Consider the following 20,566-nt stretch of genomic DNA (forward strand, 5'->3'; position numbering starts at 1 on the left):
GCCTAACCTAACTCTCAGGCTTGTCATGGGGATACAATGAAGGAGTGGGGAATGATGTTATCTGCTTTGGCTTACCCAACGGGGAGAAAGGCGCGTTATAATGAAAACAATAAAAATAAAGTAGATGTCTGTTTCACTAAACGCGTGATGCTGGCTTTCCAGAATAAGCACACCTTTTTAATAACACACATATGTTTGATTTCTATAGGGCTTGCTTATTGTTTGAAGCTTTGTGTGGGGAGGACCAGATGGAAAGACTTTGCTACCTTGGGTTACCAACTTCCAGGTGGGGCCTTGAGTTCTCCCAAAAGTGCAGCTGATCTCCAGACTACAGAAATCAGTTCCCTGGAGGAAATGGCAGTTCTGGAGGGCGGACTCCATGACATCACATCCCCACTGAGCCCCCTCCCCAGACTCCATCTTTCCCAGGCACAGCTCCCAAATCTCCAAAAAAATTCCCAAGCCACAGTTGGCAATCGTAGTGCTACATTATACACAAGGTGGGCAACATTTGTGGCCCAAGTGGTGAAAGAAGAAAAGTTGGTTTTTATATGCCGACTTTCTCTACCACTTAAGGAAGAATCAAAGCAGCTTACAATCACCTTCCTTTCCCCTCCCCACAACAGACACCCTGTGAGGTAGGTGAGGCTAAGAGAGCTGTGACTAGCCCAAGGTCACCCAGCTAGCTTCATGTGTAGGAGTGGGGAAACCAACCCAGTTCACCGGATTAGCCTCTGCCGCTCATGTGGAGGAGTGGGGAATCAAACCCGGTTCTCCAGATCAGAGTCCACCTCTCCGAACCACTGTTCTGAACCACTACACCACTGGTTTTTATATGCCAACTTTCTCTACCTTTTAAGGAGACTCAAACTGGCTTACAATCAACTTCCCTTCCGCTCCGCACAACAGACAGCTTGTGAGGCAGGTGGGACTGAGAGAGTTCAGAGAGAACTGTGACTGGCCCAAGGTCACCCAGCTGGCTTCATGTGGAGGAGTGGGGAAACCAAACCAGTTCACCGGATTAGCCTCCGCCGCTCATGTGGAGGAGAGGAGAATCAAAGCCAGTTCTCCAGATCAGAGTCCACCGCTCCGAACCACCACTCTTAACCACTACACCACGCATATATAAAACAATAAAAAATAAAACAGCTAGAAGGATCAGTAGGGGGATGCTGAGTGGTCCAAAAAGACCTTTACTTGCTAGCAGAAGATGCTGATGAAGTGGTACAGACTAATCCCCTTGGGGAGTGAATTCCTTAGCTTTGGTATCACAATCAAGAAGGTTCTTTCTCAGGTTGCCACCCGTCAGGCTGCAGGTGATGGGGGCATCTGAAGTCGGGCACATGCAGATTACCTTAATGTTTGGGCAGATTCATGTGGGAGTAGGCGGTCCTTAATGTACACTGGTTCCAAGCCATATGGGGCTTTAAAGGTCAATACCAGAACCTGGAATTGGGCTTAGGAGCAGATTGGATGTCGCTGATGTGGTTCCTATACTTAGCACTTATTGTAATCCTGTTGGATAAGCACGTGGGAGCAATGGTCAGGACTTATATGGTTTTCTGTGGCCTGTTCCAGCCAGCATTCAGGCTGCAGCATTCCATGCCAATTACAGTTTCTGGATACTCTTCAAGGGCTGTCCCATGTGAAGTGCACTGCGGTAGTCTAATACAGGTGTTACTAGGGCATGAACCACTCTGGCAAGAAATGCTGCAGCTGGTGAAAGGCCACCAGTACCTATCTGCTTACCCGGCAGGATAATTAAGTGCTCAGAATTTGTTGTTATTATTCAGTCAAATGCTGTCATCTAATAGATTTTTTTGGAAGAACCAAAGACCCTAGGAAGCTCAATGTAAAAAAACATGTGGCCGAATTGATCTATGCTAGAGATAAAAGTTCAGCCCTGGTTAGTATTTGGATGGGAGACCACCAAAGAATACCAGGGTTGCTATGCAGAGGAAGGCACTGGCAAACCACCTCTGTTAGTCTCTTGCCATGAAAACCCCATAAGGGGTCACCATAAGTTGGGTGCGACTTGACGGCACTTTACACACACACACACACACACACACACACAGAGAGAGAGAAGAGTTACACTCATTTTGATGCTCCGAGGACATGTTCTCCGCTAGCCCTGGGCCTGCTATCTAAGGGTAATCTTCCTATCTGGATTCTCTGGTTAGTCCAGAGTTATGTAGAATCTTTATGCATTCAAGATTTAATTGTCCCTTTTCAATGGTTTTGCTGGGCTGTATGCTAAGGATCCCTTTTTCAGACCGGCTGCATCCCTGCCCTCTTCAGTCAGTGGACTCTTTGGTAAATATCCTTTTGCAATATCCTTTGGTAAATATCCTTTTGCAATATCCTTAACGTGTACCAACTTAGGCTAAAATGGATTATACCATGTTTTAACAGATGGTCCGCATTTTCTCAAGCAACTTTGGAGCAAAAGGTTCAGTTCCTCTTAGAGGACTCTGACCCTCGGCGTACTTATTTTGTTGCTCGTTTTTTGGAGGCTGCAGAGAAGAGAAGAAGGGAGATGTTTTTAGAAATGGGTCTTATTTAAGTTTTATTGTTCAAGACCTCTGTCTAAGAGCAGGGGAAAACAAAGAAAGAAAGACCCTAGGAAGCTTTAGCAACCAGTTGAAAAAACAAGTGCCGCTTGTCTTGTCAGCATAGCTTCTCCATTGAACCAGTAGTTCCCCCACCGCTACGGAAGCTTGTTGGGAACCCTTGGGTCAGTCACATACCCACAGCCTAACCTACCTCGCAGGGTACTTGTGAGGATAAAATGGAGGCAAAGAGCCACTTTGGGTCCCCATTGTGGAGAAAGGCGGCGTATAAGTGAAGTAAATAAATCAAGGTCTGTGCTATATGTTCATGGGCATGTTAACGTCACCAAAGTAATCAAAAGCCTTTAAAAAGTCCACCCTCAGAAAATACCTTTCATGAAAGCTCACTGACACGAAGGCACTTAACTTCCAATTAACACATCAGACCAGCCAGGTAAAAGCTAATTTTAAAAAAAACTAATATCAAAGATGCACAAAGGGCTGTTTGGTAACACTGTGCCTGACCAATATAGATGTGAGATGAATACAAGTTAATGGTGGGACGTAGATATGTTGTGCCCTGACCTGGATAGGCCCAGGCTAGCCTGATCTTGTCGGATCTCAGAAAGCTAAGCAGGGTCACCCTGCCAAGTAGAGGGTTGGTTTTTATATGACAACTTTATTTCCCTTTTAAGGAGAATCAAACTGGTGTACAGTCTCCTTCTCTTCCCGACCCCACAATAGGCACCTTTTGAGGTAGGTGGGGCCAAGAGAGTCCGAAGAGAACTGTGACTAGTCCCTGGTCACCCAGCGGGCTTCGTGTGTAGGAGTGGGGAAACCAACCAGGTTCTCCAGATTAGAGGCCACCTGTCTTAACCACTACACCATGCCGGTTCTCTATAAGAACAACGAAGAAAAAAGACACGGAAGAGCGAGTTCCAGCAGCTGTCTACCCTTTTGTTTTCAGTGTGGGATTGTGACCAGAGTGTTGGACTAGGATCTGGGAGACCCAGGTTCTAATCCCCGCTCTGCTACGGATGTTTGCTGGGTGACCTTGGGCTAGTCACACACTCTCAGCCTAGCCCACCTCGCAGGATTATTGTGAGGATAAAATAGAGAAGAGGAGAATGATATCAGTAAGGCACTTTGGGTTGCCATTGGGGGGAAAGGTGGGATATAAATGAAGTCAACTAATAACAATAATAGAGTCCCCCCTCAAAAATCCCCAGACCAATTTTCTTATTTAATCTAGGGGCCAGTACAGTCCGTGTCAAATCTATATAGGTATATGTATTTGTGTGCTTACCAAACCGGTTTACAATCTCCTTCCCTTCCCCTCCCCACAAACAGACACCTTGTGAGGTAGGTGGGAGAGTTCACAGAGAACAGTGACTAGCCCAAGGTCACCCAGCAGGCTTCATGTGTAGGAGTGGGGAAACCAACTCAGTGCCCCAGATTAGCGTCCGCTGCTCATGTGGAGGAGTGGGGAATCAAACCCGGTTCTCCAGATTACAGTCCACCCCTCTTAACCACTACGCCATGCTGGATGGGAGACCTCCAAGGAACATCAGGGTCGTGAGGTGGAGGCAGGCAATGGCAAACCACCTCTGCACGTCGTCTTGAATACCCTACGGCAGAGGTTCCCAAACATTCTGAATCATGGAGCACTTTTCAGGAGAGAAATTAGTCACGGAGCATTAATTTTCACCTAGCACCTATGTACTAAACCGAACGACAGTAGTATTTTTCTTTACAGTCTCTTCACAGAGCACTGAGAGATGCTTTGCGGAGCACCAAGTGCTCCTTGGAGCACAGTTTGGGAAGCTCTGCCCTACGGGGTCGCTGTAAGTCGGCTGTGACTTGACGACAGGAAAAAAAAGATATGTTGCAGGTGCGATGAGGACATAAATGCTTTATTTCTTCCAAAACTTTGCCCAAGATGTTGCAAGCTGTTATAGCCAGGTGGGATTCTGTAGTCAGGCAAACTCGAAAGTCCTTGGCAGATTCCGGGTCAGAGGTATAAATGTTTGTAAGATCAGCATGCTTCAAAGAGGGTTTGATTCCCCACTCCTCCACGTGAGCTGCATATGCTAATCTGGTGAACTGGATTTGTTTCCCCAGTCCTACACACTAAGCCAGCCAGGTGACCTTGGGCAAGTTACAGCTCTGTTAGAGCTCTCTCAGCCTCACCTACCTCACAGGGTGTCTGTTGTGGGGAGGGGAAGGGAAGGGAAGGAGATTGTAAGCTGGTTTGAGTCTCCCTTAAGTGGTAGAGAAAGTCGGCATATAAAAACCAACTCTTCTCCTCCTCCTCCTCCTCCTCAAAATAACTGGACAATTGAATATCTACAGGAACTCGGAAGAGTTACCTTTCCAGGTTTGCAGTGACACACTAAGGGGTGCATGATAAGTGGACTTTCTTGCCGCGTTTGCAAGGATAGAGGCAAGCAGCAATACATCTGCTGTGGCTAACTGGGAGCCGTTCTGCTTTGCTTCTCTGCTTCTGTTGGAATACCGATTGTTCTTGGCTCTTTCCAGATGAGTCTGTTAGTTTATAACATTTGACGAATGTCTACATTTTGCCCGGGTGAATAGGACTGTGAGAGGGAAGGCATCATGGTATAGCCCGACCTCGGAAGCTAAGCCGGGTCAGTACTTGGGAAGAAGACCACCAAAGAAGGCTCTGCAGAGGAAGGCAACGGTCAACCACCTCTGCTTCTCACTTGTCTTGAAAGCTCCTTGGCTGGGGTCACCATTAGTTGGCTCTGACTTGGCAGCACTTTGCACACATGAACACATGGAGCTGCCTTATACTGAATCAGACCCTCGGTCCATCAAAGTCACTGTTGTCTACTCAGACCGGTAGCAGCTCTCCAGGGTCTCAGGGTGAGGTCTTTCACATCACCTACTTGCCTAGTCCCTTTAACTGGAGATGCCCGGGATTGACCCTGGGACCTTCTGCGTGCCAAGCAGATGCTCTGCCACTGAGCTACGACCCCTCCCCTGTACTGTACTATACTGTACTGAAATGCTCAGAAAGTTGCACTTGAAAAGGGACAGGGACTGTGGCCTACACTACTGTATTGCTTACTATCACTGTAAATATGCTCCAGATTAGGCAGTTTCTACAACACTTAACGCAGGGGTGTCGAACTCATTTGTTACGAGGGCCAGATATGACATAAATGTCACTCGGTTGGGCTGGGCTATGCCTTGCCAGCCCAGATTGAGAGTTGGGGGGGGGGGCTGACTTGGCTGGTTTGCGGGCCGGATAAGAGCTCTCAAGGGGTTATATCCAGCCCCCAGGCCATATGTTTGACACCCCTGACTTAACGTATCAGGTTTAAAAGCTCATATTTTTTGAGATTTCTGTTTGTTTTCAGATTTCTGTAATTCAGACCCATCCTGTTCATTTTACTTGACTGGTGCTATGTAATCTGCCTTGAGTCTCAGCGAGAAAGGTGGACTATAAGTAATAATAATAACAGTAACAGTAACAATAATAATAATAATAATAATAATAATATCTATGAAGGTGTAACTACATCATAGTTAACCAACATCTTGTTTTTGCTGTAAAGCTCCTTGTTTTTCCTGTAAAAAAACATCTTGTTTTTCCTGTAAAGCTATTAATCTTCGCAGTAAGAAAAAAGGATAATTTAACTCCTTTAAAAATAAATTGAAAACCCCTTCCTGTTGACACAGAAACTTTTTAGCGTATGAAGTTTTGTCGTTCTTGGTGATCCACTGAATATGCACAATCATGTTTTTATGTGGTGCGAGTAAATGGAAATAGCGCCATAATTCCATGGTAACACCAATTTCATCAATTGCAAGTTTTGCGAGAACTCTTGAAACAAAACGTTTTTAAGCAAAGCCTCATCTTTATCAACAGACGAGCTCAGGCAGGGTATCGGCTAAGGAAATTAAGTTGCCTCTAAGAGTTAACAATTTACCTGGCAGGAAATGAGAAAAACTGTTCTCTCTCCCACCCTCCAGAAGAACATATAAAAGTGCAGAACACAAAGCCTTTGTAAGGTTTGCTTGCTTAGAAATTGCCCCCCGAAAGAGCACTGTTTATGTAATTCTTTTCATTTGGAACTGAAAATGCTCGATAGAAAATCACTTCAATACAGCTGTTACATGGCACCTTTTTATTGCTTGTGTGAGCAACTGCGGTCCTGAGACCGAAAAGTGTGGCACAGGCGGAAGGAGGGAAAAAAAAGCTTACGAATATAAATTGTATTGCATACTGAAAATTGAGTTTTGAATGAGAAATTGCGAGTACCTAAACAGCCATTGATAAAAATGAATCAATGTAGTTTTGGGGTTTTAATTATGCCGGTATTATTGTCCTGCTTTTTGAGTCAGCTGCTCTTTGATGGGAGCAGAATGTCATAAACATGAAGCTGCCTTATACTGAATCAGACCACTGGTCCATCAAGGTCAGCATAGACCTTTCAGACTGGCTGTGGCTCTCCAGGGCTTCAAGCAGAGCTCTTTCCCATCAACTGCTACCTAGTTCTCTTAAGTGGAACCGGGGACCTTCTGCATGCCAAGCACTGCTTGCCTACCACTGCATGCAAGCAGATGCTCTACCACTGAGCCATTGCCCCATGAAGGTCAGCATTGTCCTTTCAGACTTGCAGGGGCTCTCCGGGGTCTCAGGCTGAGGTCTTTCACATCACCAATGGCCTGTTCCTTTCCACTGGAGATGCCGGGGATTGAACCTGTGACCTTCTGCGTTCCAAGCAGAGACTTTCCCACTGAGCCACGCCCCCCCTCCTCAAGTGCCGAGGGGCTTCAAAGTATAAAAAGCCCAGCCGGTCTCCCATTTATAGAATCATAGAATCATAGAGTTAAAAGTGACCACCAGGGTCATCTAGTCCAACCCCCTGCAATATGCAGGAAATTCACAGCTACCTCCCCCCTCCACACCCCTAGTGACCAGAAGATGGCCAAGATGCCCTCCCTCTCATCATCTGCCTAAGGTCACAGAATCAGCATTGCTGCCAGATGGCCATCTAACCTCTTCTTAAAAACCTCCATGGAAGGAGAGCTTACCACCTCCCGAGGAATCCTGTTCCACTGAGGAACCGCTCTAACTGTTAGAAAAGTCTTCCTAATGTCTAGACGGAAAATCTTTTGATTTAATTTCAACCCGTTGGTTCTGGTCCGACCTTGGGCAACAGAAAACAACTCGGCACCATCCTCTATATGACAGTCCTTCAAATGGATTTCCAGAGACCTCTTCTTCTACACACCTCTCCTGCCTGTGGGTTGACAATTGGGGGATGCTTTGAGGGGGGAGGGGAACAGATTTGATACTCCCACTTGACGATCCTTAGGGCCAAACAAGAAGAGACATTGACATTTCTGTTTTTGTGATTGGTGAGCCTATATTTGCTGTTCCTAGGGTTGACATCTCCAGCTTGGGAAATTCCTGGAGATTTTAGGAGTGGAGCCTGAGCAGGGCAGGGTTTGGGGAGAGGAAGGACTTCAACAGGATATAATGCCATACTGTTTACCCTCCAAAGCCGCCATTTCCTCCAGGTGTACTGATCTCTGTCATCTGGAGATCAGTTGAAATTCCGGGAGATATCCAGGTTTCACCAGGAGGGTGGCAACTTTAGCTGTACCTCTGAGATTTCCCGAACAAGACAGCTGATTCCCTGGAGCCATTTGAGGTTGGGAGAATGGCATGGATGAGAAGGCTTAAAGCCCCTCTGCCTGGTTGCCATGGTCCTGATTCGAACTGTGGCCCCTGTGCACCTGATAACTGCATTTTGAGGAAAACTGGGAGTTGCTATCATGGCTTGGTTCACCCTTCAATGGTACCGTCTCTATTCAGGCCTTACCGTCTCTATTCAGGCCATCTCTTTGACATTAACTGCACGCTTTGTGGTCTAACGACAAAGGTGGATAGAATGATTGAGGATCACGTTTTAAAGCTACGAATTGAAATGGATTGTATCAAAACTCTTTTAATCAAAAGTCTGATGCGAATGTTCTTTTGTCGATAGCTTAAAAACATTTGACTGCTCCCCCCCCTTTTTTTTCTTGAAAGAGACAACGCTTGATAGGAAAAGTCTCCTGATATGGGAAGGTTCACAGACGGAATATTCCCTGTGGCAATACTTTACAAGAATATTTCCGCCTCGAGCTGCTCTCTGTTCCTGGTCCAAGCTGCCCACCCCGTTCCCCCAGACGTCCTGGCAATATCTTTTACTGCCCTGATTATTGCAAGGATTCATCACAGCCCAGGGCAGCTGGAAGCTTGTGTTCTTTCTTTGTGTACTGCGGTAACTTTGAAATTGTATTTCCATACATCGTTGAGAAACCATTAGGGTGGAATTGGGGGTGTGATGTGAGGTCATGGCCAGAACACCCAGCATGAAAATTTGGGGTTCCGGTGGCATCTCTAGCAGCCTAGGCCAGTTCGATTTCATCAGAGCTTGGAAGCTGAGGAGGGTCAGCCCCTGGTTGGTACTTGGATGGGAGACCACCAAGGAAGACCGTGGTTGCAATGCAGAGACAGGCAATGGCAAACCACCTCTGTTCATCTCTTTGGAGCGGAGGGCTCTGATCTGGAGAACTGGGTTTGATTCCCCACTCCTCCACATGAGCAGCGGAGGCTAACTGGTGAACTGGATTTGTTTCCCCACTCCTACACATGAAGCTAGCTGGGTGACCTTGGGCTGGTCACAGCTCTCTCATCTCCGCCCACCTCACAGGGTGTCTGTTATGGGTGGGGAAGGTGATTGTAAGCCAGGTTGATTCTTCCTTAAGTGGTGGAGAAAGTCTGCATATAAAAACCAACACTTCTTCTTCCTCCTCCTCCTCCCTGACCTAGTTGGCCCAGGCTAGCCCATTCTCATCTCGGGAGCTAAGCAGAGTCGGCCCTGGTTAGTACTTAGATGGAAGACCACCAAGGAATACCAGGGGCATGAAGCAGAGGCAGGCTATGGCCAACCACCTCTGCTTGTCTCTTGCCTTGAAAACCCCATGCGGGGTCGCCATAAGGCGTTTGCGTCTTGATGGCACCCAATTATTATATTAATGGCATCACAGCTTATCAGATTGCATTTGCTCCTCTGTGGGGGCATTGAAGCTCTCCGCAAGGCGTTGTGGAAGAGTGACAAGGGTTTCTCGTACTGGTGGGAAGAGGTTGGTGTTAATGCCGTTGTGGGGCCAACATCCGGGTAAATATGTTGGGTTGGATCCAGTGATAGATTCCTCCCCTCCCACTTCATACCTCCAGAAACTCCCCCCAGGCTGTTCCAGTAGGGAGTCGCTATCCCCCAGGAGTAGCATTCTGGGCTGCAGCTGGATGGGGTAGGTGAGAAACTCCTGTTCCGCTGATGGAAACTTGGGTAGCTGGGTGGATGGAGGCTCCTGTTGCCCCAGGGAAGAGCAAAGAACACAATGTTTATTTATATATAGCCTGGCCTTTCCATAGGGTTGCCAACTTCCAGGTACTAGCTGGAGATCTGCTATTACCACTGATCTCCAGCCAATAGAGATCAGTTCACCTGGAGAAAATGGCCACTTTGTAGGGTTGCCAACCTCCAGGTAGTAGCTGGAGATCTCCTGCTATTACAACTGATCTCCAGCCGATAAGAGATCAGCTCCCCTGGAGAAAATGGCCACTTTGGCAATTGGACTCTGTGGCATTGAAGTCCCTCCCCTCCCCAAACCCCACCCTCCTCAGGCTCTGCCCCGAAAACCTCCTGCCAGTGGTGAAGAGGGACCTGGCAACCCAACCTTTCCACCATGTATGGCCTTCCAGGTGTCTTGCTGCAACCCCCCCTTCAAAAATATGACCAATTACTCGCATGTAGGTGCAGCTGGCGGGCAGATGTTTCAGTGCCCACCCCACTCCCTGGTGCTCAAGGTCTTCCTTTCCCTGCTGTTCTGGATTTTTGTCGCTGCTTGCGTTTCTGTTCTTAAGGGAATGACACAAAACCTCGTTGTTAAGGCGGAGGAGTTTCCGGGCTGGCAGAAATAGGTTACAGTTGTTTCCCTCTGGATGTTGAGCAGTGTAGCAGCAGCAGCCTCCTCTGGGAATGCTTTGCATAAGGGAACTAAAAGTCAAGCCGGGCCTTGCCCAGGAGATCCATTGATGCAAGTCTCCCAATGTCTGTGGGGGTATGGTTGCCTTCACACTATGTTAGATAAAGCACTTCCAAATCACCTTCAAAACGTTTTAGCGTTTGTTTGCAGCACAGGATAATCCGTTTGTTACGCAGCACAAACGATTGCTCAAGCACATTGAGAGTGCATTGAAAGGGCATTATTAGGGTTTCCAACCTCCAGGTACTAGCTGGAGATCTCCCGCTATTACAACTGACCTCCAGCCGATGGAGATCAGTTCCCCTGGAGAAAATGGCCGCTTTGGCCATTGGACTCTATGGCATTGAAGTCCCTCTCCTCCCCAAACCCCACCCTCCTCAGGCTCCACCCCAAGAACCTCCTGCTGGCGGCGAAGAGGGAGCTGGCGACCCTACGAATTATCTGGCTTCTGTGGAAGCAGTCTTGGTCTGTGTTTTAAGAATGGATGCTCGCGATCAGAGGTTACTTGTTCAAACCAAAAACTGGCAGGCAGGGAGGGGCGCTTTAATTCTGCACCTTCCTGTCAGTGTTGTCTGCTCAGCATACCCTCCCATGACCTTCTACTTCTCTCCTGTGGGAAGAAGAAAAAGAAGAAGAGTTGGTTTTTATATGCCGACTTTCTCTACCACTTAAGGGAGACTCAAATCGGCTTACAATCACTTTCCCCTCTCCACAACAGACACCCTGTGAGGTAGGTGGGGCTGAGAGAGTGTGACTAGCCCAGGGTCACCCAGCTGGCTTGTGTAGGAGTGGGGGAAAAAATCCAGTTCGCTAGATTAGCCTCCGCAGCTCATGTGGAGGAGAGGGGAATCGAACCCGGTTCTCCAGATCAGACTCCATTCGCTTTTTTTAATGTGGCTGGCAAAGTAGCTTGTGGGAAGGGGATTTTGAGTGGACAAGTGATAGGAAGGGAGAAGCTCATGACGCTGCCTTATACTGAATGAGATCCTTGGTCCATCAAAGTCAGTATTGTCTACCCGGACCGGCGGCGGCTCTCCAGGGCCTCAGGTGGAGGTGTTTCACATTACCTACTTGCCTAGTTCCTTTAACTGGAGATGCCAGGGATTGGACCTGGGACCATCTGCAAGCCAAGCAGATGCTCTGCCACTGAGCCACAGCTGTTCCCCACAGCACTGAGTATAATAGACATGGTCCTCTGATACTGGAGAGAATAGGTATGCATCATGACTAGTATCCATTTTGATTAGTAGCCATGAATAGCCCTCTTTTCCATGAACATGTCAACTCCCCTCTTCAAGCCTTCCAAGTTGGCAGCCATCACCACATCCTGGGGCAGGGAGTTCCACAATTTAACTATGTGTTGTGTGAAGAAATACTTCCTTTTATCTGTTTTGAATCTCTCATCCTCCTGAGGCTGCACCCCCCCCCCCAAATATCCAGGAATTTTCTAATTCAGAGTTGGCACCCTTAAGTAAGAATGTCTGAGGTTTGAGAAACCACAGTTGTTTAAACTGTCTTTTATGACTTGATGTAAAGAGGTGTGTTTAGAAAGGTAAAGGCCAGGAAAAGATATGATGGGCTCTTATTCTGTAATAAGGTACCCAAAAGGTAAGGAATCAACATGAAATCATGGGCTAATATTGATACAAGTGATTTTGTGAATAATATATAATGATATTGTCGAAGGCTTTCACAGTCAGAGTTCATCAGTTCTTGTAGGTTATCCGGGCTGTGTGACCGTGGTCTTGGTATTTTCTTTCCTGACGTTTTGCCAGCATCTGTGCCAGGCATCTTCAGAGGAGTATGTTACTCCTCTGAAGTTGCCTGCGACAGCTGCTGGCGAAACGTCAGGGAAGAAAATACCAAGACCACGGTCACACAGCCCGGATAACCTGCAACAACCGATGAATATATAATGAATTTAATACAAACACAAAATTAATATAAATATAAACAACTTGTACATAGCCCTGTCCTAGCCTCTATGTATCTGTGCTAAACATGCCAAATAAACATAAAAATACAAAATTACAACAGTGTGACAATATACCCGAACAATATCACAGCTCAGACCAAATGCGTTTCGGCTGTGAAGCCTTCTTCAGTGGTCCGAACAATACAATTCTGTGCCATTTTGAAAGTGCATGAATGTATAAGAAAACTGTAGTCCTTAGACGGAGTAAGCTGACATTCTGAAATATAAATGAAAATGCGAGATTACAAACCCTGTCAATAAGAATACTAATACTAATGTACAGAAAAATTAAAAATTTAAATCGCAGAGAGGGAGGGAAGTGACAATCGTGCGGATTTTAGATAAACAGAGTAGTGCTCGGTTCTCTATTATGGATGTTTTAGTTATATTATCAGCACGGTCTTAGCTTCTTCTCAAGAATTTGTATTATGAGTATTTTAGTAATGTTGTATATCCATTTTCTTTTGTTGTTGTATTTCCGTTTTCCTTCGTTGTTGTATTCTCATTTTCTCTTAATAATTTTTTAAATTAAAAATTTAAATATGTAAACACTTACTGTAAATTGTAAAGTCTAAAATTTGTTTATGTATATTTCATCCCCCCTGACCTGGATGGCCCAGGCTAACCTGATCTCGTCAGATCTCAGAAGCTAAGCAGGGGCAGCCCTGGTTAGTATTTGGATGGGAGACCACCAAGGAATACCAGGGTTGCTGTGCAGAGGAAGGCACTGGCAAACCACCTCTGTTAGTCTCTTGCCATGAATACCCCCCAAAAAAGGTGTCGCCATAAGTCGGCTGCAACTTGACAGCACTTTACACACACACATATTTCATCCAGAGTTGCCTTTATAATCTTAGGCTCCTATAGGTATAAATAAATTGATCATAAATATATTAAAAAAATGATTATGTATATATAAAAAGTCTTACAATGGAAAATACAAAATTGATTAAAAAAATCATTATAAATAGAATCAAAATGTAGAATCGGCTCTTATTCTGTTACAGACCCGTGCTTGTATATTCCTCGTTTTGCGCATATGCTGGAGTTTGGGAGTAAGAACCACGAGGTCTCCATGACTGCCCTGAGGCTGCTGCAGCAGATGAAGAGAGACTGGATGCACACGGGGCGCCGACCGTCGGGCCTTTGCGGAGCAGGTATGGCAGGGCTGGCGCAAACGGTTCACAAGGCCGAGGGGCAGCCCCCCAGTTATGCACAAGCTCTAGTTTGGACACAGTCTCGTTTTTATGTTCTGTTTTGCAAAGAGGAGCGGACTGCATGCACTCGTGCTCAGAATTTCATGCCTTTGGGCTAAATCCGTACGCGGGGAGCTTGAACATATCAAACTGAAGGGGGTGGGGGTGGGGAATGAGCTCCGAGGTTAGCGTAGTTCAGTCCCTGGCGTTATGCCTGGATAACACGCATACTTCTAGCAGACGAATCTGTGTGCCAGAATTCACAGAGCACGGGATTCCCGAGTGCACCACATTAGAGAGTTCTGTACAAAACAGAGTAAAGTAATTATATCAGTTTTAAGAAGAGTCCTGCTGGATCAGACCCAGATCACTCGTCTAGCGCTCTGTTTCCAAAAGGGGCCGTTTCGGAAAGCTCACAAGCCGGGCATACAGGTAACAGTGTGGTATAGCTGTCAGAGCAGGGGGGTCGATCTCATTTGTTATGAGGGCCGCATATGACATAAATGTTGCTTGGTTGCACTGGGTGATACCTCGCCAGCCCAGATCGGGATGGGGGGGAGGGCGGCTCCCTCGGCTGGCTTGCAGGCCAGTTAAAAGCTCTCAAGGGGCCGAATTCGGCTCCGGTCCCTGTGTTCAACACCCCTGGATTAGAATGTTGGACTAGAATCTGGGAGACCCAGGTTTGAATCCCTCCATGGTAGCTTGGGCCAATTATACACGCTCAGCCTAATCTACCTCATAGGGTTGTTGTGAGGATAAAATAGAGATGGGGAGTTCGTTGTAAGCCACTTTGGGGTCCACATTGGGGCAAAAAATGTGCTATCAATGAAGTTAATAGCAATCCTTACAATGCTGATGATCCACGGTATCAAGTATTCAGAGGCATTCTGCCTCTGAACATGGGGTTTCAGTTTAACTACTGTGTTTCATAGCCATTGATAGACTCATTTTTTGTGAGGTTGTCTAATCATTTTTTTTAAGGCCATTACCCAGCTTGGAGCAGGATATTAAATAGAAACCCTGGAGTTAATGCAATTTTTTTCCCTCATGGGAAAGGAGAAGAAAAAAAGTTGGGAAAATATAATCACACTAGCGGGAGATTCTCGTTTTAAAGTCTTTGGTCTAAATGCACGTTACCCAGAAATGCGTAGAGGAAAAAACCCAGGAGCCGCACATATCAAACTGTGGGGAATATTATCTTCGCTGGTCCCGAGGGGTCCTGGATTAGAGGTATCAAATTAAAACATGCTTATTACCTCTAAGATACGCCACATTTTTTTTTTTTAAAAAGGAGGGTTTTTAAAATTTGGTCTGAATTTTTTTTAAGTGCAATCTCGACTGAAGCATTTTTTTTGCCGAGACAGTTGGAGATCATAGGTTATGTCAATGAAGAAACAAGGCCAAACATATTTGACAGCCATATGCAAGGAGTAATATCTGGGGACGCCTTTTGATGGGCTCTGAACCCTTTTCCCTGCTTTGGTGGCAATGAAGCCTACCTCCTTATTTATAGCCCCACACCTCACACGACCACATGAAGCTGCCATATACTGAATCAGTCCCTTGGTCCAAAAAAGTCAGTATTGTCTGCTCGGTCTGGCAGCGGCTCTCCGGGGTTTCAGGCAGGGGTCCTTCACATCACCTACTTGCCTGGTCCCTTTAACTGGAGATTCCTTTACCCAAGACCCTGGAGAGCTGCTGCTGGTGTGAGTAGACAATACTGACTTTGATGGACCAAGTGGGGTGGGGGACTTCAACATTCATGGTGACGAAACCTCGTCGGGATTGACACAGAAGGGGCTGTGACTCAGTGGCAGAGCATCTGCTTGGCATGCAGAAAGCCCCAGGTTCAGTCCCCGACATCTCCAGTTAAAGAGGGACTAGGCAAGTAGGTGATGTGAAAGACCTCTACTGAGATCCTGGAGAGCCGCTGCTGGTCCAAGTAGACAATACTGACTTTGATGGACCAACAGTCTGATTCAGTATAAGGCAGCTTCATGTGTTCATGTGATTTGAACTTGGGTCTCCCAGATCCTAGGCTGACACTTTAACCACACCAGTGTCTTGGCTCTCGAGGAGGGGTTCCCCTGGGGATCTCCCCACGCCTTGGCAGCCTGTCTCTTTCTATTGACATGAGCCCTGTTTGGAGACAATTGTCTGGACGCCAGCGCACAAATATAATAAATGTTGGTTTGCGGAACATCTTTTCCAAATGACTTAATTTGACTACAAAGTAACTTTTGAACCAGATTTCAGTGTAATCACTCTGTATTCAAGCCTGGAGCCAAATATAAATATTTTACGCTTAATATGAGGATTCGAATTTCAGATGGGATTTATGACTCACTTTATTTTTCTGGTCTGCTCCAATTGAACTGCCTTTTGATATAGACCTTTCTCTGTTGGTGCCGTAGCTCTGCTGGTTGCAGCAAGGATGCATGATTTCCGGCGCACTGTCAAAGAAGTCATCCGGGTGGTGAAAGTTGGCGAGTCTACATTAAGGAAAAGGTAGGTCACGTTCCAGGTCCCCCGCCCCCTGCCCCCACTCATGACTCAGAGCGATTCAGAGATTTAGCATTTGCTGCTGTGGTAAAGATTATTTCCTCATTCTAGAACAGTGATGGCGAACCTTTTAGAGACCGAGTGCCCAAACTGCAACCGAAAACCCACATATTTATCGCCGAGTGCCAATGCGGCAATTTAACCTGAATACCACCCCCAGAGGGGGCCCAGAGGGAAAGGCTAGGGTTGCCAAGTTCCTCTTCGCCATGAGTGGGAGGTTTTTGGGGTGGTGCCTGAGGAGGGCGGGGTTTGGGAAAGGACTTCAGTGCCATAGAGTCCAATTGCCAAAGTGGCAATTTTTTCCAGGGGAACTGATCTCTATTGGTTGGAGATCACCCGGGGCGGGGCAGAGCCGGAAAGGCCAGCGGCTTGGAGGAACTGCGCGTGCCGGCAGAGAGGGCTATGCGTGCCGGAAGTGGCACTCGTGCCATAGGTTCGCCAACACGGTTCTAGAAAGAAATTCTTTGCAAGCAGAGTCGTGGTTCTTTTTGCATAAGACTCCACCGTAACTGCGTGACAGGCAGTGGGTGTGAATGATGGCATATGTCAGGGGTGTGAGTGGTGCTGCGCAAATCTAAAGTCGGAACAAAAAAACGAGTCCAGTAGCTCCTTAAAGACCAACAAAACTCCAACAGAGACCAATAAAATGAGCTTTGACTGGCTATATGCTGTCAAGTCATAGATGACTTATGGTGACCCCGTAGGGTTTTCAAGGCAAGAGACCTTAGGAGGTGGTTAGTCATCACCATCTTCTGCATAGCATCCCTGGGCTTTCTTGGTGGCCTCCCCTCCAAGTACTGACCAGGGTTGATCCTGCTTAGCTTTCAAGATCTGATGAGGTCGGGCAAACCTGGGCCATCCAAATCAGGGCCACGAAACCTTATACCTAGGAAAATTTTGTTGGTCTTTTAGGGGTCCTACTGGATTCAAATTATGTCCTGCTGCTACAGGCTGGGCTACTCACCTGAAACTAGAATTGGAAAGTTTATTTTATCCATTCATCGTTTGCTGATACTCAAGATGAACTTCGGAGATATAAAAAACATTGCAGTAAACACCAGTACAATGTGTGTGTGTAAAGTGCCATCAAGTTGCAGCCGACTCAAGAAGTACAGTGAAGAAGAATGCCCTGGCAACTTCCTGCAGGTTTTATTGTTAGGGTTGCTAACCTCCAGGTACGAGCTGGAGATCTCCTACTGTTACAACTGATCTCCAGCCAAAAGAGATCAGTTCCCCTGGAGAAAATGGCCACTTTGGCAACTGTACTCTATGGCATTGAAGTCCCTCCCCTCCCCAAACCCCGCCCTCCTCAGGCTCCACCCCAAAAATCTCCAGGTATTTCCCAACCCAGAGCTGGCAACCCTATTTATTGTGGAGATGTTCATCTGTTTGATTTTTAAAAAAGCAAAATGGTTTTCTATTACCAAATGGAAGCAAACAGTTTGTGCTTGCGATGGCTTTTATGCCCGTTTGCCATTGTCATTGGCTAAGATTCCCAGAGTTAATATAAACCGTCTGCGTGCTGGAGTGTTAAGAACGTCTTTCCGTGCTCTTCTCCCCAAAATAACATTCAAGAAAAATAAATGGTTGCAAAATTGTTTTTGTCGAGTTTTTCTACTGCTAGTGTTTCCCCAAGAACGCTGGGTATTTTCTTCTTTTGCTAAAATATTAACGGCTGGTGTGCGATCCGCTCGGGAGTGGTTGTTCTTTTAGAATTTTTCATTTATGGGGGGGGGGGGGGAATCCTAGCGGTACACGTTTCCATTTGGGATTACTCGGTTCTCTCTAATAGAGGCAGATAAATTATTCTCCTTGATTCAGGCACAGAAATCCTCAATAGTTAGGCTGTCAGTAGAATAGATGCTGTTTAATTAATCAATTACTGTTAGATTTAAATATATTTGCCCATTGCAGAGCCTCAGTATTGAAGATACTGATGATGAAGGAATGGTGAAATAGCCTGCAGTTATCCAGCATGGTGTGGTGGTTAGGAGCGGCGGACTCTAATATGGTGAACCATGGTGGTTTCCCCACGCCTACACATGAAGCCAGTTGGGTGACCTTGGGCTAGTCACAGTTCTTGCCGAAGGTGTGTGTTGTGGGGAGAGGAAGGGAAGGCAATTGTAAGCTAGTTTGAGTCTCCTTAAAAAGGTAGAGAAAATTGGGATATAGAAGGAGGAGGAGGAGTTTGAGTTGGTTTTTATATGCTGACTTTCTCTACCACTTAAGGAAGAATCAACCCGGCTTACAATCACCTTCCCCTCCCCACAACAGACACTTTGTGAGGTGGGTGGAGATGAGAGAGCTGTGACCAGCCCAAGGTCACCCAGCTGGCTTCATGTGTAGGAGTGGGGAAACAAAACCAGTTCACCAGATTAGCATCCACTGCTCACGTGGAGGAGTGGGGAATCAAACCTGGTTCTCTAGATTACTAGAGTCCACCGCTCCAAACCACTGCTTTTAACCACAATACAACACTGGCTCATTGACACATTTACTACCCAGCTCCTAGTGGCACTTGGTACACTAGGTGAGTGTCAGTTGCATAGGCGGGTTAAAGGGAGAAAAGAATATCCTTATAACCCCTTCCAGGTCAGTTGGGGTGTGTGTGGGGGAAATGCTTACCTTTGCACTGTTAAAAACCCACTGTTTTCCTTTATGGGCCTTAGGTTATTCTCATAATAACCTCTCCTTTTTCCTGCTGTTTTTTTTTTTTTTTTAATGAAACAACAGTACTTTCCCATGGAGGCTGTACTCCAGATCTCTTCAAAGGGATTAGTTGCCCTTTAAGAGCCAGTGTGGCATAGTAGTTAAGAGCAGTGGTTTGGACCGGTGGACTTTGATCTGGAGAACTGGGTTTGATTCCCCACTCCGTCACATGGGCAGCGAAGGCTAATCTGGTGAACCGGGTTAGTTTCCCCACTCCTACTCATGAGCAGGAGGAGGAGTGGGGAAACCAACCTGGTTCACCAGATTAGCTTCCACCGCTCGTGTGGAGGAGTGGGGAATCAAACCCAGTTCTCCAGGTTAGAGTCCACCTGCTCTTAACCACTACACCACGCTGGCACTCCTGAGAGCAGCTGCACAGCCAGTGTGCGGTTGAGGAAAAGGCGAGAATGTGGCATAGGCGATGGGAGGGTCTGTGTGTGGGGGAAGGATGCCCAGTCAGTTGGGGTGTGTGGGGGTGGGGGAAGGAAAGGGAGGCATGATGGAACCTGATAGTGGGCAGAAGGGGGGGGGGCTCTGGGCATTGGCTGCCGAGGGGCCCCCAAACCTGAAAGTGGCAATGCCTCTGAATATTAGTCACTGGAAGGCAGCCATAGTGGGAGACTCTGGCCTTTTTGCTTGCTTGTGGGCTTCCTGGGAGCATCTGTTTGGCTGGCGGACTAGATGGCCCTTTGGTCTGATCTAGCAGGGGTGGGTTCTTGCGTCCTTACGACACCTGTCCACCATTATTGATTTTCCCATTCGGTCATCTCTGATCAGCTGAGGAAGGTTCCTGGGGTTCTTAGTAGGGTTGCCAGTCTCCAGGCGGGGCCTGGAGATGTGGAATTACAGCTCATCTCCAGACTACAGATATTAGTTTTCTTGCCGAAAATGGTTGCTTTGGATGGTGGACTCTGTGGCATTATACCCTGCTGAGGTCTCTCCCCTCCCCTCCCCCTGCTGCACTCCCAAATCTCCAGGAATTTCTCAATGCGGAGCTAGTGGGCCTGGTCCTTCCATGCACTGTTCTCAGAGCCACTGCCCTAGTTGATTAATCTTTAGTTGAGCAACTCCCCAGTTTAAGCGGATTAAAGCTGGGAGCCCTCCTAAACAGACACTTTACGTGATTTCCAAATGATTTGTCTAGGTTATCGGTGCACCCAGCCTTTATTTGAGTTGATAGCAAAATGTGTTGAATTGTCATGGAAGCACAGTCGTTCAAGCAGTTGTTTTAAAAAAAACGAAGGCACATAAACTGCGAAATTTGTGCTTTGAAATGTTTACCCAGGTCATGCACATCAACTAAACTGACAGTGTTATTTACTTTGACAAGGTAAACGTGACAGCTGAATTATTTTCAGGGAGCTATAATTACAACTGTATTTATCACAAATCCATAAAACATGATTGATGGTTCTCAAATAACCCCCACATTATATCGCATTTACCGCCGGCGTATTAAAAAACAAACGTTTTTGAGTACGCCTTCCTGAGCCCAAGAT

The 20,566-nt window shown here is 46.7% G+C and overlaps 1 protein-coding gene across 1 annotated transcript in view; it reads left to right on the forward strand.

Moving 5' to 3' along the window:
* BRF1 (BRF1 RNA polymerase III transcription initiation factor subunit) overlaps nt 1-20,566 on the forward strand; it is a 237,084-nt gene that overhangs the window by 102,957 nt on the left and 113,561 nt on the right. The window contains exons 6-7 of the mRNA XM_056851232.1: nt 13,608-13,757; nt 16,211-16,304. Coding sequence (XP_056707210.1) covers nt 13,608-13,757; nt 16,211-16,304 — 244 coding nt within the window. The remainder of the gene's footprint in view (nt 1-13,607; nt 13,758-16,210; nt 16,305-20,566) is intronic.

This window comes from Euleptes europaea, chromosome 6, assembly GCF_029931775.1.
Source record: "Euleptes europaea isolate rEulEur1 chromosome 6, rEulEur1.hap1, whole genome shotgun sequence".
NCBI lineage: Eukaryota > Metazoa > Chordata > Lepidosauria > Squamata > Sphaerodactylidae > Euleptes > Euleptes europaea.